General features: G+C 42.7%; 1 protein-coding gene across 3 annotated transcripts in view; it reads left to right on the top strand.

Moving 5' to 3' along the window:
* LMCD1 (LIM and cysteine-rich domains 1) overlaps window positions 1-8,894 on the top strand; it is a 78,860-nt gene extending 69,966 nt beyond the window's left edge. For all 3 annotated transcript variants that reach the window (XM_012000640.1, XM_012000641.1, XM_012000642.1), the window contains 2 exons: window positions 5,678-5,893; window positions 7,696-8,894. In XM_012000640.1, the coding sequence (XP_011856030.1) occupies window positions 5,678-5,893; window positions 7,696-7,854 (375 nt within the window). In that variant the 3' untranslated portion in view covers window positions 7,855-8,894. The remainder of the gene's footprint in view (window positions 1-5,677; window positions 5,894-7,695) is intronic.
* The last annotated feature ends 7,774 nt before the right edge of the window (window positions 8,895-16,668 follow it).

Below are 16,668 nucleotides of genomic sequence, written 5' to 3'. Positions count from 1 at the left end.
GACACAGAAAATGGCTCAGAGGCAAGAAGAGCACATTTCATCCTGACACATGTTGAGAGGGCTCCTTACCCAGACATCTTGTTTTCATAGAGTGATAGTGACACTGTTTGCTTAAAAGGGCCGGCTACTGGTAGAAACCGGGCCAAGAGCCAGGGATGCTAGGGAGAACAGTGAGGGATGAAACACTCCTCCAAGAGGGGCTTCACAAAGTGCTTTCCAACAGATGAGAAGGTTGCCAGCAAGCCCTGTGAACAAGAATTTTCCTTCCTTCCTTCATACTGCTGCCAGAATATCTCCCTACAGTGCAAATTAAAGCCTTGAACTCCTCATCTCAAGAACCAGTAATGGGTTAGGTGCAGTGGCTCACGCCTGTAATCCCAGCACTTTAGGAGGCCAAGGTGGGAGAATCCCTTGAGCTCAGGAGTTCAAGACCAGTCTGGGTAACGTAATGGGACCCCGTCTCTACAAAAAATGTAAATATTTTTAAAATGTCTTAAAAAGAACCAGTCGTGGCTCCCCATTGCCTCCAGAGTGAAGTCCCAACCCATAACCTGGGTTCAAAGTCACCCATGATCACCCTAAACTGCCTTTTGGACCTGATATCCCCCTTCTTCCTTCAGTATATCATCAGGGTGCCTGCCAGTGCTCCCCAGACCAATCCAGGTGCATTTCTATCCCTCTCCCTTCCCCTGCTTTCATGTCAATTCACATTTGGTAATGTGGAGTGGGGAGCCCCACTGATATATCATGGTGTTACCCGATGGGGTGTAGTTTGGTGAACTGACACAAAGTCCCTTTTGCGTGGGAGGGAAAGAGTGGAAATTTCATTCTGTAGAACTGAGAAGCCAGACAGACAACTCACTTTGTATTCAGACAGCCCTGGCCAAAGAGTTTACAGTTCCCAGCTCTGCAGGAGGGAGGGTGAAAATAAGTAGACGATGATTGGTCACTGGTTTTTTGTCTAGACCCCCGATGGGCTCCAGGCCAGCTGAATCTCAATCATGTGAAGAGGAACAGGATTTTCATTTGGGCGAAAAACTCACACCCTTCATTCTTGGGGGCATAACTGAAACCACAAATCTAGCATGTTCTAAGGAACATTATCAGGCACAGTCAGCATCCAGTTCAAGATATATCCAGTTAACCAAACACATTCCTTATATAGGCAGTCATTCAAGACCTCCTATGCTCAGAAACTGCTATCAGTACATGGACATTCTTTGTTATTCAGTGTTTTTTTTTTCTAATTTTCACCATTTTAATGTTTATTTCCTCTCCAATATATAAAAAGTATGTTAAGTATGCTATCAAAGTATATAAGTTAAGAATAGTAAGTGTGCAGACTCTTATATGCTTCCCTGTTTTCACATGGCCAAACAATAAATATTTCTATTTTGGCTGAAACATAGTTGATACTAAGTTTAAATTAGCATCTAAAGCCAGGGTCAGCAAACACTTTCTGTGGACGGCCAGGTGGTAAATATTTTAGGAGATGTGAGCCAAGAGCCAAAATTGCAATATCATGTGGACACTTTATGTAACAAGAGAGAAAACAACTTTCCTTGGGTTTTTTTAATGAAATTCAAAAGATAATAATAATAATTGAGCACAGGGGTTTTTTTCAATATAGGTCTACTAATAACAAAAGTAGAATTCTTTCTTGAGAGAAAACATTTCACTGAATTGGAGGGCAAACGTAAAATCCAGTCTTCATTCTCATGGGGCTTGCAAGAACAGACAGTGGCCGGGTTTGGCCACGGGCCGTAGCTTACTGACGCCGGATCTCAAGGCCACATGATGGAGTAGAAAGAACTTTGGCTTTGGAGCCAGGTTTGGCCTCTGTTCACATCCTAGCTTTTGCCTTCCATCAGCTGTGCATTACTGAGCAAATCACTGAATCTCCCTGAACTTTAGTTTTGCCATTTCTAGGAGAGAAGATAATGATTTTCTGAATAGAAAATAACTCTAGAAGGAGAAATAACTCTCTTGGGTTTATGTAAGGGGTAATAGTAACAAGAGCAAAGTCCTGAGCACAGTGCTGGATGCAGACACGCCGTAGGGACATGACAGACATTGTCGTCTCCATCATCATTATCGGGGCTTACAGCAGCAGGGGATAACTCTAAAATGGCTCAAAAGATTGCGTGGATTGAGAATGTCAAGCTCCCATTCTTTAGAGGATTAGAATGGGCAAGTTATAAATGTGCAATGGATGGATACCTGAATGAACCAGTGAATGACTGAACATTTGGCAACTTTTGCTGCTCCTGGGAACTGGCATAAGACAGAAATCTAGAGCTCTCACAGAGAACTTCTCCCAGGCACACTCATCCTCTCCACAAAGCCCTAATCCACAAAGCTGAGGAACAACATGAGTTGAGGTCCACCTTGTCATGATTTCTGAGCAGGCCAGTGAAAATGTTACTGGCAGTAAAAGACAGATGAAGGAGCCCCACATGGAAAGAGAATGACAAGCAGCCAGGCACTGGCTGCCTTAACTGCTGAGAGGCCCTGTAGGGAAGCTGCTTCTCACCTTTAGCTGTTGGGCATGCTGCTCCTTTGCCATGCCAGAATGCATGCTCCTGGGAGCCCTCCTAGCCCTTCAGACAATTCCCTGAGTTTAGTCTCCCCACCCAACCCAGCTCAGTTCCCATAGAAAGTCACAGAGCCAAAGGCGGCAGTTTGAATCCCAGCTTGTTTCTTGGCTGTGCCCCCCTTCACAAGCTCTTTTGTCTCCTTGGGCCTCGCTGGTCTTATCTATAAAATGAGTACATTTCCTATATACCTGCATCTCCTACCCAGAGGACTGCTGTGAGGTAGATAGGAATGTGGTTGATCCCTAGCCCCTTATCCCTCAGAGAGGCCTCTCCTGCTAAAGTGGTCCCTGCCATCCACCCCACAGTCACTCTCCATTCCCTTACCCTGTGATTGTTTTCCTAGTATTTATCACACTGCATGATTATCTCATCAGTTTGTTTATATATTTATTTTCTGCCTCCGTACACACACAACCCCAGTTTCCCTGAAGACTGTGGCATTATATGCCTGGGTCTCTGCTGTATCCCCAGCATCTAGTCCAGCGCCTAGCACACAGTAGATGCTCAGTAAACAGGGATGAGCCCCTGAAAGGCAAGAGTGTTTTGAAAGCTCCCAAGAACTTTCCACAACTGTCTCTGGAGCCCAACTGTCTGCTGCACTTAGTCTAAACCTGTCTCTAAGGTGCAGACAGATGCATCATCTGCTCGTGTCTTCCACATTCATCTGTTGTCCCCTAAGTAGGAAGTATGAGGTTGGAGGGCAGAGGTTTCCAAATATTCATTGTTGATCTACTATGTGCCTGGCACTGAGGAGATGTGAAAGCAAGCATAGTTGAATGTGGCTCCTGCTCCCAAGGTACTTCCATCTAGTGTAGAAAGAACACGTATCAAATAACCATACAGAGAAAGGTAAGCAGAGAAGCTTTAGTATGGACTTAATTGCCCATAGAAGGAGGTCAGAGAAGATTTCCCAGAACAAAAGATCTTTAAGTCTGAGTTCTGAAGAATAAAAGGGAGTGAATCAAGCAAATAGGAATGGGAACAATGTACCAGACATCCCGAACAGCAAGGGGAAAGGCCTCATGGCAGGGTGGAGCATTCCTTCATTCAACAACTATTGATGGGGAATTTATGTGTGCGGGGCCCAGTAGAGGGTCCTGGGTCAGAGCAGCAACCAAGCAGCCTCTCTCTGCCCTCTGCAGCTAGCCACTTAGTGGAGGGAACAGATATAAATTAGATAATTCCATAGGTATTTTAAAAATAATGTTAGCTAACATGCATGGAGTCCTTTTAGGGGGTCTGCCAAAATCATGCATGGGTTCCAAATAACATGTAGATACTTGGCCCTGGAGGAGATGGAGCACTCTTTAAACATGGAGAGCTTAGTGATTTCCTTCCAAAGAGGATAGTATGGAAAGGCAGAGAAGAGTCACTTTACAGTGGAGAATCTGACAAACACTGCCTCCACCAGAAGGTCAAGATCAACCCCAATGGTGATGAGTGAGGGCGACAGTACGTACCCTTGGTAGGATGTGATGAGAGGAGCAGTTTGCCTCGTGATCTTCCTCCCAATGTAGTCATCATAGTAACATCAGGCAAATCCCAACCGAGGCACATTTTACAAAACACCTGACCAGTACTCCTCAAAACTGTCATGGTGGCCAAAAACAAAGTCTGAGAAACTGTCCCAGCCAGGAGGAGCCTCAGGAGACATGACAATTAAATGTAATGTGGGATCCTGGAATAGAAAAAGGACATTGGGTAAAGTTTATGAACACCTGAATAAAGTCTGGACTTTAGTTAATAATAGCATATCAATATTGGTTAATTAATTATGACAAATATACCTTATTAATGTAAGATGTTAAGAACTCAAGAAACTGAGTGTGGACTATATAGAAATTCTCTACTGTTTTTGCAATTTTTCTGTAACTCTGTAACTACTCAAATATTATTATTATTATTATTATTGTTGTTGTTGTTGTTGTTATTTGAGACAAGGTCTCACTCTGTCACCCAGGCCAGAATGCAGTGGCACGATCATAGCTCACTGCAGCCTCAAACTCCTGGGCTCCAGCAGTCCTCCCGCCTCAGCCTTCTGAGTAGCTGGGATTACAGACGAGCACCACCAAAATTGGCTAATTTTTAATTTTTTTTGGTTGAGATGGGGTCTTGCTGTGTCACCCAGACTGGTGTCAAAATCCTGGCCTCAAATGATCCTCCTACCTCAGGTTCCCAAAGTGCTAGAATTAAAGGCATAAGCCACCAATTCTAGCCAAAAATATTACTTATTAAATATTATTTAAAACTATTCATGCATGGGTAAAAGATCCATTCAACGTGCAAGGTAAACAAACAGGTTTTAACGTAACCAAGTATGAAAGATTCATTGATGTGCTTTCAGATTTCACACTGCAACTAACTTGAGAAACTATCCTCTGTCAAATTTTAATATAATATCAAAGAAGAATATCCACAGTTATCTGGAAGGGCTTTTAAAATACATCTCCCTCCTTTTTCCAACTTTATGTCAGTGTGAGTTGAGATTTTCTTCATATATTTCAACCAAAACAACAGCATGCAAAAGATGGGCTGCAGAAGCAGTTATGGGAATCCAGCAGTCTTCTGCAAGTCATTGAAGAGATTTGCAAAAATGTAAAACAATGTCTTAAAATTTTCTTCTCACTACTTTTTTTGTTTTGAAACATATAGTTATTTTAGTAACAAATATGTATGTTAATGTATTACAGGTTTAGTATTGTCATTTTTAAATGAAAAAATAAATATTTAAATTGTTCTCGGTTTTAATTTCTCTTATGGTAAATATCAATAGCTATTACCCACATGAACAAAAACTCTGTGGGGGTCTTGATAATTTTTAAGAGTATAAAGGGTACTGTGACCAAACAATTTGGGAATGACTGTGCTAAATAAATAACTTTATTTAGTCCTCATGAATAGCCTGTTAGGTAGGCAATATTATTGTGCCGCTTTGCAGATGACAAAACTGAGGCATGGAGAGGTATAGTGACTTGCCCAAGGTTACCCAGGAAATAGAGAGACTGGAGCTGGAATTCGAACCCATGTCACTGTGCTCTCCTGACTTCCTTGTCTCCTGTGGTCCTTCCCCATCGTTCCAGGTCTGCGAGCTCTGCAAGGGAGTGGCCCCTCCTGACAGCCCCGTGGTCTACTCGGACAGGGCAGGTTACAGCAAGCAGTGGCACCCCACCTGCTTTGTGTGTGCCAAGTGCTCCGAGCCGCTGGTGGACCTCATCTACTTCTGGAAGGATGGTGCTCCCTGGTGCGGCCGCCATTACTGCGAGAGTCTGCGGCCCCGGTGCTCCGGCTGCGATGAGGTGGGAGATAGTGGCTAGATGGATTGGGGGGCTTGAGGGACACTGCTGAGGGTAAGAGCCCAGAGGCCAAGAGGAGTATGACTTTGTGGATGATGTGTTCTACAGATTGGGAAACTGAAGTCAGGCCTCACTGCATGCTCTCAACCTTCATTTTCTCATCTGCAAAATGAGGCAGAAAACCATGGGATTGTTGGGAGGGGTCAGACACAGTGCCAGTGAATCTTGTCCTCGGCATAATACCTAGCACTTAGTAAGTACTCAGAACATACCAGGGTGAACCAGGAGGCATTGCCTATGTTCAAACCTGTATCTGCATCTGTTGTTATTATTATAGTCATGTGGCTACCTAACTCCAGAGCCTCAGTTGAGCCTCAGTTTTACTACTTATGAAATAGGGATGAGACCAGCACCCATCCCATAGAGTGGCTATAAGGATAAATGAGATAATGCATGAAAATGCTTGCCACAGGGCCTGACCTAGGAACTTATACATGGTAGCAGCTCTTAGTCTTAACGATAATATACTATAACATAATATGAGATTTAACATTAATGTGACACGATACAATACGATATGATAGAGATGCTATGAAAGGGATTCAAGTCTCTCAAACTGGTTTGACGAAAGTAACTCTCAGGTGTATTAACAATGACAATACTAATTATGATCATAGTAAGTACTGTTTGCATGCCTTTGGTTGCAGGCAATATACTGACTTCATCTTTGGCAAGTATGAAGGTTAGAAATGCCTTCTTTATATTGAACCAACACCTATTTTCTACCACCTTCTATGAATTGGTCACCACATGAAGTTAAGACCCTGTAGTTCTCTTACCTAATAACTCTGTTATTAAGTGATATTAAGAAGGAAAAGAACTGTCACAGGCCTGCCCTGGAGCCTAATTTTTGAGGTGACAACAGTATATGCACAATAACAATTCTCCATCATTTATTAGGAGCTTACAGTGGGTCAGTAATTTGCTACATACTTTATGTACAACATGCCATTTATATCACAACAATCCTTTAGGGAGAGATAAGCATGATTTTTTCTCATTTCATATTTAAGAAAAGTGCAGCTCTGAAAGGTCAATGCTAATCAGATATCCCTGACTTTGTGTCAGTCAACATTCTAAGCCTTTCATATGTAGTTGGCCATTTGGAAATCATGGAACTTTATGGTATGGAAAGTATTTGTATCCCCATTTTACAGATGTGGAAGCTGAGGCACAGGACGATTAAGTAATTTGCCCAAAGTCACAAAGCTGGTAGATGTCTTAAGTGAAAACTCATACCCAGTCCCTGTTTGACTCCAATACTAGAAGGCCCATTAAACATTATGCTCCTCTGCACTTCCTGAGCCTCAGGGGATCCTTACCGTGTGTCTATTCCAAGAGTCACTTCGTTCCAAGCCCAAGTGACCCTCTGTACTCTTGCTCTTGATGATTGGCCATTGGCAGCTTATCTTTCCCTAAGCTTTCTTCACCAGGGTGTGTAATCCCACCTTGGAACTAAACTTTAGATTTGGCCCAAAGAGTATCACAGATGCTAGATAAGTAAAACCTGCCTGTGGTGGAGGAATTTTTTTTTATTCCATCTGAGAAGCTAAGATACAACCACAACCTTCACCAAATACAATCCTTACTGCCTCAAATTTATGCCAGATTTTTCCACTAAGGCTTTTAAAGGTTAAAACAAGAATAGGATGGGATGAACCACCACCCTATAACTTGTCCTAGATATACCATCTCTACCTAGGGACAGAAACTGAGTCATGCATTTCTCCTGCTTCCCTCCCCAGATAATATTCTCTGAGGACTACCAGCGTGTGGAAGATCTGGCCTGGCACCGGAAGCACTTTGTCTGTGAGGGCTGTGAGCAGCTGCTGAGTGGCCGGGCATACATTGTCACTAAGGGTCAGCTTCTGTGCCCAACTTGCAGCAAGTCCAAACGCTCCTGAAGGGCTGCCCACTCACAGCGAGAATCCACAGGATCCCACTGAGAAGGAGAACCAGGTGTGCTGAGACCATCCTAAGGGGCCGACATGACAGCAAGCAAGTGACATAAACAGTGATTTGCTTTTCAGTGAGAATATATATATATCATATGTTATATATATTCTAGGATGATATATATATTCTAGGTTGGGTGGTGATAGATCCTTGAGGGTCAGTAGTTTCAAAACCATAAATATTCTAAATCCTAGGATGGAGTTCCTTTTCTTTCTGTTGTTTCCCAGCTACAACCAACTAAAGACACAAATGGCATTCTGCAAGGGGACTCTGGGAGGAGTTTTCCAGAATGCAATTCCGTGTGAGCAAATCGCATAGCTGTAGAATGTGCGTGCTTTTTTGTGGACACAGGAGCTCCTCCAGGAGCAGGCTGGGATCCCAACTATCGCTTGTTGCCTCTTTTCAAGTGGAATTTGAATTTTAAATAAACAACATTTTTGGCATGATAAACATATCAATAAAAGTTTTGTGAATTCCACATACACCCTTATCTAATTATTTACACCATGGCAGTGATTCTGCAACATCTATTTAACCCCACGACCCTGAATGCCAGTGCTGGCAGAAAATATGGTAAAATACTAATGAGCCTCTCTATCAATGTATCTCATCAGACTTCCACTGGGAGTGTAGGCTTTGGGACAGAACCCCGCCCCATCTACCTATTCGAGATACTCCCAGATCACTAATGTAACAAAGGTGTCATGGTTTATGGTACACTAAAAAGTGACCTGCTGGGAACCAATGAGCTTCTCTTTAGCCAGGTACCTGACTCAGCTGCCCTCAGAGTCCAGGCAGATCGTGAATGAACCCCTCTGGGAATAAGACCAGTACTGGGGAGCCGCTGAACAGGGGCCACCTAAGCTCCAGCAATGGGTGCCACATGGGACGTGGTGACTAATGTGGGCAGATCTTTAAAAATACAGCACTTTTTCAAATGCCAAAATAATGGGAAATAAAATTTTTTTCAATAAAAATTAATCTAAAAAATTAATGCCACTTTTTTGAGAAATCTCAATTTTTAATGTTGCCAACAAAACATGAAATGAGTTAAGTAGAATAGGTCTTTGGGCCAAATTGTATCTCCATTTTATGGTCTCTCTGAACATTTTCAGCTCTTAAATTAATTTCTTTCCCACAATTTCTAAGAAAAACATGTTTTTTTCTACTGGGAGTATAAGGATGAAAAAGACACAAGTCGTCGGAGCTTACAGTCTGGTCGCCAGTGGTTTTCTTTCTGGAACTTCCTCATCTGCTGCCAGGTTTCTTTAACCTCACCATCCAAATTTTGCTCTGACCATCTTGTACCTAGAAAACCCCCATTTGTGTGCTTTATAAGTTTCACCAAAGCCATTGCTATATCCTCCCAAGGCAGTGGTGTTCTGCTCCCAGCTGCTTTCTCTAGTCACCCTCAGTTTCCTAGTTATGTTCATTTTCTCAAAGATAAGTTTCAAGTGTGTCATTTCCTTCACTCAATCTCCATAGCTCTTCATTGCCTGCCAAGTCAACAACCAAGTCCTCATGGACATTTGAATCCTTCCAAAACTTGGCTTTGTTGTCTTTCTGGCCTTGGAGCCCTTTATTTCCCTAGATTTCCAGTTCCCTATTCTTCCTAAGCATGCAGAAGCTCCCTCTGATCAAGGGAGCTTCCCTTTGCCTTTGCTAGTTGAGGACTGGCTACCTGAAGACCAACTCTGGCTGTTGAAATTCTATTCATCCTATAAGGTGCTTCTCAAGCATAACCTGCTTCTCTGGCACTTTCGTGAAGCACTGGTGAAATACTCACCAATTCATCAGTCATTCATCCATTCCACAGATATTCAGTGAGCATATCAAAGTTCCAATTCCCATGCTGAATATAGGGGATACGGCGTGCACAAAAAGAACAGTGACCCCTACACCCATAGATGTTACGGTCTGTGGGGGAGATGGACCTCAAGCAAATACTCTCACAAGTCAATGCAAAATTACACCTACTGTGCATGCTATACAAGGAAGATTTGTGTTACTATAATGCATGTAAACTGGACTTAGGAATATCGAGAGAGGTGCCCCTGGGAAAGTGACACTTGAACTGGGCTGTAAAGGATGAGTAGCCTTGCTAGGCATAGTGGCTCAGGCCTGTATTCTCAGCACTTTGGGAGGCCAAGGCAGGTGGATCACTTGAGCCTAGGAGTTTGAGACCAGCCTGGGCAACATGGCAAAACTCCGTCCCTACAAAAACTACAAAAAATAGCTGGCATGGTGGCACACCTGTAGTGTCAGTTACTCTAGAGGATAACCTGAGCCCAGTAAGTCAAGGTTGCAGTGAGCCATGATCATGCCACTGCACTCCAGCCTGGGTGACAGAGTGAGACCCTGTTTCCAAAAATAAAAATAAAAAAAATTTAAAAAGAATGGGTTACCTCTAAGTTGGCAAAGAGAGAAAGGACAATGGTTAAAGATGGATACATGAACGCATGTGCAAAGGCCCTGTGGTGGAAGACCCACCAGTTTATTCAACACCTATTTGCTGGTGTTAGAGATACAGTGGTGAACATGGCCCATGGATGGAACTGAAAGAGCATGGTGAGGAGGGTGGGCCTGGGGCATGATAGGTGGGCATGGCCAGCCTGCTCCAGTTTTGGGGCAATTCAAGACTGGTCTCTGTCCTAGGAGCAAGGGGGATCCTTCAAAAAGCTTTAAGCAGGGGCTGGTGATAGCTGGACAGGGAGATCATGAGATACATCATCTCTTCTCTGTTGAAACCCCAGCACAATGCCTGATTGACTTTGTCCACTGGGTCACACCATCATGGATGGACATTATCTCCCACAACAGTCCCCACGGGGCACCATCCAGAGCCTGTCCCTGCCTTTCTCATGTCTATTAATGACACCCGTCCTTGCGTTTGGAGCACCTGAATCATCTCTGGCACTCGCCTTCATATCTGATGGGTCACTCAGACCAGTCCTTTCTCTCCATCCTCCCTTTCACTCCATCCCAAAAGTCGTATCTCACCTTGAACATTTTCTCCTCAGACTGACAAGTTTCCCCTACAGGAACTCACCCTTTCCACCCACCACTTCCAGATGAATTGCTCAGAAACACAACCCTCATCTTGCACTCTCCTCTTAAGGAACAATCAGGGAGCAATCTTGCACTCTCCTCTTAAAGGAACAATCCTCTTAAAGAACAATTCTGTGTTGCACACACAGAAAAAAATTGAAACTATTTTACCTTGTAATCAAGTTTATTTTTCCTGCCCCAACTCTCCTTCCTTCCTGTTATCCTTTCAGAAGCCAAATGGGCAGCTTGCAGTCACAGTATGTGCCCCTGCTTTCCTCACCTCTGTACCATCACTCAGGCTGTGCCTTTTGCCTGGAATTCCCCACAATTAAACACTGTGTTTAATTGCTACCTCTGCTGGGGGGCTGCAGTAGCTGAGTGGGATTCTGTACCAGAATTGGAAAGATCCATGTTAACTCTTGCCTGATTCTATCTCCCATGTCAGCAGGAAGAGGGGCTGCCATCCCCACCCCTCCCACTCTCTAGGAAGATTTTCCTCTCTCACCCTTCCCTTGGGGTGTTTTAGGTGCCCTTTATCTGTAAGCTCATAATATCCCAGGCTTACAATAATTCTTCCACGGCCTTTATTGTGCTATAATTATTTGTTCATGAAAGCCTTCCCCTATGAACTTCTAAAGAATAATTGTATTATCTTTATTTCCCCAACTCTTAGTACAAATCCTGGCAACTAAATGAAAGAACAAACAACCTGGGGTTCTGGGAAGGTTCGTCTTTGCTGATGGCACTGTGTTCCAAAATGACCAAGGTCAAATATAAAAATTTCAGATTGAGATGAGGTAGACACTGCTGGCGGCCTACACGTTGCCACCCCACTCCACTTCCTTCTTCCTAGTGGCAAGGAAGCGGTGGATGGAGAGGGTGAGTTCCTGTCAGGGAGACTTGTCAGTCTGAGCAGAAAATGTTCAAAGTGAGATATGACTTTGGGGATGGAGACAAAGGGAGGATGGAGAGAAAGGACTGGACTGAGAGAAGAGCTCACTCCCCTTTATGTAAATTTGCTTTGCCAACCTTGTCTGTAGCTGGAGAAAGGCCATGCGCCTCTATTACCAGCCACTGGGGCTTGTGCTTTGGGAGGGTCTTAGAAAAGTGTTCTTCCTTAATGAAAAGAGATACTGTGCAGTAAATAGCCCTGCTTTTGTTTTATTTTCTTTTGATAGAATGTCAAACTTACGAAAAAAGTTATAAGAAGAGAACAAAGAGCCATGGGAGGGTGTTGCTGACACAATGCTTTATCACTCTTGAATATTTTCATGTGTAATTCCTACAAATAAGGACATTCTCCCACATAACCATCAAAAGCAGGAAGTTAACACTGATGTGTTTCTACCATGAAATCCTCAGATCCAATTCAAGTGTCACCAGCTGTCCCAATAATGTCTTTTATAAGAAAAACATTCAGTCAAAGATCACTCATTCCATTTGGTTATCTTGTCTCTTTATTCTTCAATTTGGAAGTGTTCTTTGTTCTTTCCTGAATGTCCATGACCTTGACATCTTAGAAGATTAAAGGTTGTTTAAAGTTGTTGAGTTAAATATCCATTAAATTAGGTTTGTCAGATATTTCCTCGAAATTAGATTCAGGTTATGCATTTTTTGGTAGGAATACCACAGAAGTGATGTTTTCCTTCTGTTGCATCCAATCAGATGATACAGGATTTTGATTTGTTCCATTACTGTTGACATTAATTTTGAACACTTGATAATGCCAGTATCAGCCAGATTTTTCCATTGTGAAGTCATTCTTTTGTCCTTTGTATTTAATAAGTGTGTTTAGGGGCTTTGGGACTATGTCAATATCCTGTTCTTCATCAAAATTCCACCCATCGAACTAATTATTATTATGATAGTTGCCAAATGTTGGTTTTTCTAATTCAATCATTTCTTTAGTGTTTATTAGCATTCTACTATAAGGAAAAGCACTATCTTCTCCCCATTTATTAATTCACTTATTTACATCAGTTTGGAGTTATGGATTTCTATTTTACTAAATTGTTTATAATTGATTACCATCCTTATTTATTTTAATGCTCAAATTGTCCCAAATTATGGCCAAAGAAAGCTCCTTCAAACTGGTTGCTATGTCCTTTAAACATGGCCAATCATTCTTTAAACACATTTTACATCTGGCACAATAACGTGCTCCATACCCATCCTGTATTTTTCCTGCCCGATCTTTGAAATCAGTAATTTCTGAAGGAGTTCCTTCTTAATCTGGCTGCTGTTGTGTTGGAACTCCTGGTACCACCTTAGAACCTTAAGGAGACAAGCGAACCAAGCCAATAAGCTTTCCATGATGCTGCTTAGAGTTAAACAGAGCCTAGGCACTGAGTTATGTCATGGAGACAGTGAACTAACCTCTAGACTGCTTGCTACATGAGACAATTGATTTTCTTGTTTTCTATGTAGGGCAGTACATTTCCTCATTTTGAAATATATTTCTTCAACATATAGCTTTTCATTAGTGTCAATTATAACCAAAAACAATGTGACAGATACCTGAGATGTTTTACATTGTAGCTTGGGTGAATTAAACATTTCTGAAACCATTACACTTCCTAGTTTATTTGGATTTGTTTAAGTTGACAAATAAAAATTGCATATGTTTATGGTCTATAACATGGTGTTTTGATATATGTATACATTGTGGAATGGCTAAATCAAGCTAACATATCCATTACCTCACATAGTTATTTTTTGTAGTGAGAACATTTTAAAAATATTGTCTTAGCAATTTTCAATCAAGCCTGTCCCATGGAGACACAAGCAATAGTGACACGAGTGCTTGACTCGCTGGGTTATCAGGCTTTGGCTCCAAATGTTTGGCTTCAAATATGAGAAAGTTACATGAAAGATGAAACTATGCAATGGCATGGCTGTTGGTCATTCACATCTCTCTCTGCCAAGAATGGAGATGATGCTCTTGAAGGAAGAAATGTGTTTTCTCCTTTTTCTCAACTGGTATTTGCCTTAGGTCAGATTCTACCAGTTTAAAGCAAAACGATCTCCTGGTCTGATTCTCTTGGGTCTCTAGTAATGGAAACTGCAAGGATCAGCATAAAGTATTTCTTTGTTCTGACCTTGGTACAACATTGCTTCTTGAAAAATGAAAGTATTTGGACGTGCAGACGGAAGCAATTTTATTCAGGTCTCCCTTGTTGCAAATGAGGGAAGTCCAATTCAAACTGGTTTAAACCTTAAAAAAAAAAAAAAAAAAGTGAGAAGGGATTTGCATTCTAGAATCTGTTTTCTAGTCAGAAAGTGCAGAAGAAGAGCTAGCTTCAGGAACGATTGGACACAGTAGTTCAAATTACAAGTTAAGTCTCTGCTTCTTTTCTCCATCTCTATTCTGTTTTCCTTCACATTGGCTTTATTCTTAGGCAGGCTTACCCAGACAGCCACAAACACAGCCACCAGCGGCAGCTGGGCTCACTTTTGTCCTTGGAGCCAATGAGCCCAGTGAAAAAGGAGCTTCTCTTTCTGGGGCTTCCCGGGGTGACTTTGATCAGCCAACAAGGGTCAGTCCTATGCTTATCCCTTGACCAATCTCTCTGCCCAGAGGGTGGGGTACTCTGATTGGCAATGCCTTCATCGTGGGCCAACCACTGTGGGGAAAGGGGAGGGATTAGAGAAGACAGCCATACCCAAATCTCATGAAACAGTCCCCTTTATTTAAAAAAGTTCCTGTGAGAGCAACAGGAGCAAAGCACAGAGAAGAAGCCATCTTGGAGAAGCTGGAAGAGAACTGACCAAAGAATCCAAGAGACTAAGACTGTGCAGGGTTGGGGAACGGAAGCTCACACAGGAGGCCTGGGCAGAGCTGCAGCAGAGCCAGGAGAGAAGCCAAGTGGCGCAGCTCATCTTGAAGTAATTATAATGCCACTAAAATTCTCATTTGTCTTAATTTTTTTTAATTACTGGCAAGATAAGGCAAATGTTTTTAAAGGCCTAAATAAAATGATATTCCCTGAAGGTAAAGTCCAGAGGGTTTTACTGTGGCCTTATTTTTTTTCTTTTTCTATGAAAGATGATGGAGACTTACTAAACTGTTTTTATGGGGAAAGTTTAGCAAATGTGAAGGATGTACTTCCATGAGTTCAAATATGGAAAGTTTTAAAATAGAAGAGTGACACAAGCAGCTAATGATCCCAATATGTTAGAGTATGCAGGCTGCTGGCTCAGGTTCCGGTTTTTAATCAAATATATAAATTATGAAATATTGTTACAAGGAATCGCAAGCCTTTGCCCTACAAGGGAATCGTTTGTGCTTCAGTTGACAGGAGAGCTCTGTGGAGTTCATCTTCTGCTGATAAGGGGACAGGGAGAAGGAGCAGACGGGCAGGCATCCTTGGCCCACACAAGGGGACCATCCAGTGCCAAAGCTAGAGGGAAGAACATGCTCCAACCAAAGCCCCGGGCCAAATAGAACAGTGTTTGTCTGTTCAGTACGTTGACTGTGTGGTCTCTGTCTGCAGGGGAGGTGTCTGTGACATCTTGGGCCACAGCAAATAAGCTGAGCTTTCAGTTTATTTCCACCTGAAAGGCCTTCCTTCCAGCTGCCTCTGCCTTCCAAGTTTAACACAAGCTCTCCCCGCTTTAGGAAACCCCACTGATTCCTCCAGATATTCCTTTAGGTTCTCAGAGTCTCGACTGACGATGTAAGTGATTTGGCCCTTGCTCCCACCGTACCCATGTCAGACCCCATGTTTTGTCTTCTGAACAACGGGAAGCTCACTCACTCACTAGTAGATTCTTGTATTCATTCAGTCACTGGGCATTTACTCAGCACCTACTATGCCCCAAGCATTGTGCTAGGCCTTGGAAATCCAATAGTGGACACAGCAGACATGGCTCCTGTTCTTAAGGAGGGATGGTCTATCAGAGGAGAGCAACAAGTAGACAATTATCTACTCAGACAGGCCTGAAGCCCAACAGAATCCCACCTTATGTTCCCTTCCAAGGTATCCCTCCGCCTCCCACAAATAGTCATTGCAGGAGTGGTTTTTCCCACTCACTGACCAAGTAGATTCAACAGGCCTGGCAGTGTAGCATTGTCATTAACAGCATGGACATAGGAGTTGACTGCCTCGGATTCTAATCCCGGCACCTTAGATCAGTCATTTCACTTTGTCCCCAAGTTTCTCCATTATAAAATGGAGATAGTAATGGTGTTACTTTATGAGGTTGTTCTGAGGATTTAATAGGTTTATGCATGTTTAAAAGATTTAGGACAGCTCCTGACACATAGTGAGTGTTCAGCAAGTACCAGCCATTGCCCTTGTTGTTGCTGTTGTTTGTATTACCCAGCAGTGAACCCTGAAAGAAGATGTCTCACTTGCAATCTCTTCTACTCTTTGAAACAGCAATTAAAAAGAAATTATTATGTAAGTTTCTTAAAATCTATCAGCACAATTGCTCACTAATTTTCTTCTTTCCAGTCTGAGACCTTCCAGCAAATGCTCAAATATTACCTCCCCACCAAGAGAGACATTTCAACATCCTGATACACACACACACACACACACACACACAACTGTGAATGTAGATGCTCTTCTGGTGGAGTCTACCTGCCATTTCAAAGCAAAGCGTTGCCTGTCCTGTATTTGTGCCGTGCATGTTCTAAGAAGGGCGAGTGACTGTACTGATCATCAGACTCACGCTGGGTCCCACAAAGTGTTAAGAGACTACCTGGGAGG

The sequence above is a fragment of the Mandrillus leucophaeus genome, unplaced genomic scaffold (assembly GCF_000951045.1).
Source record: "Mandrillus leucophaeus isolate KB7577 unplaced genomic scaffold, Mleu.le_1.0 Scaffold637, whole genome shotgun sequence".
Taxonomy (NCBI): domain Eukaryota; kingdom Metazoa; phylum Chordata; class Mammalia; order Primates; family Cercopithecidae; genus Mandrillus; species Mandrillus leucophaeus.
The sequence above is the reverse complement of the archived record's forward strand: the minus strand, read 5'-3'. Positions and strand labels throughout refer to the sequence as shown.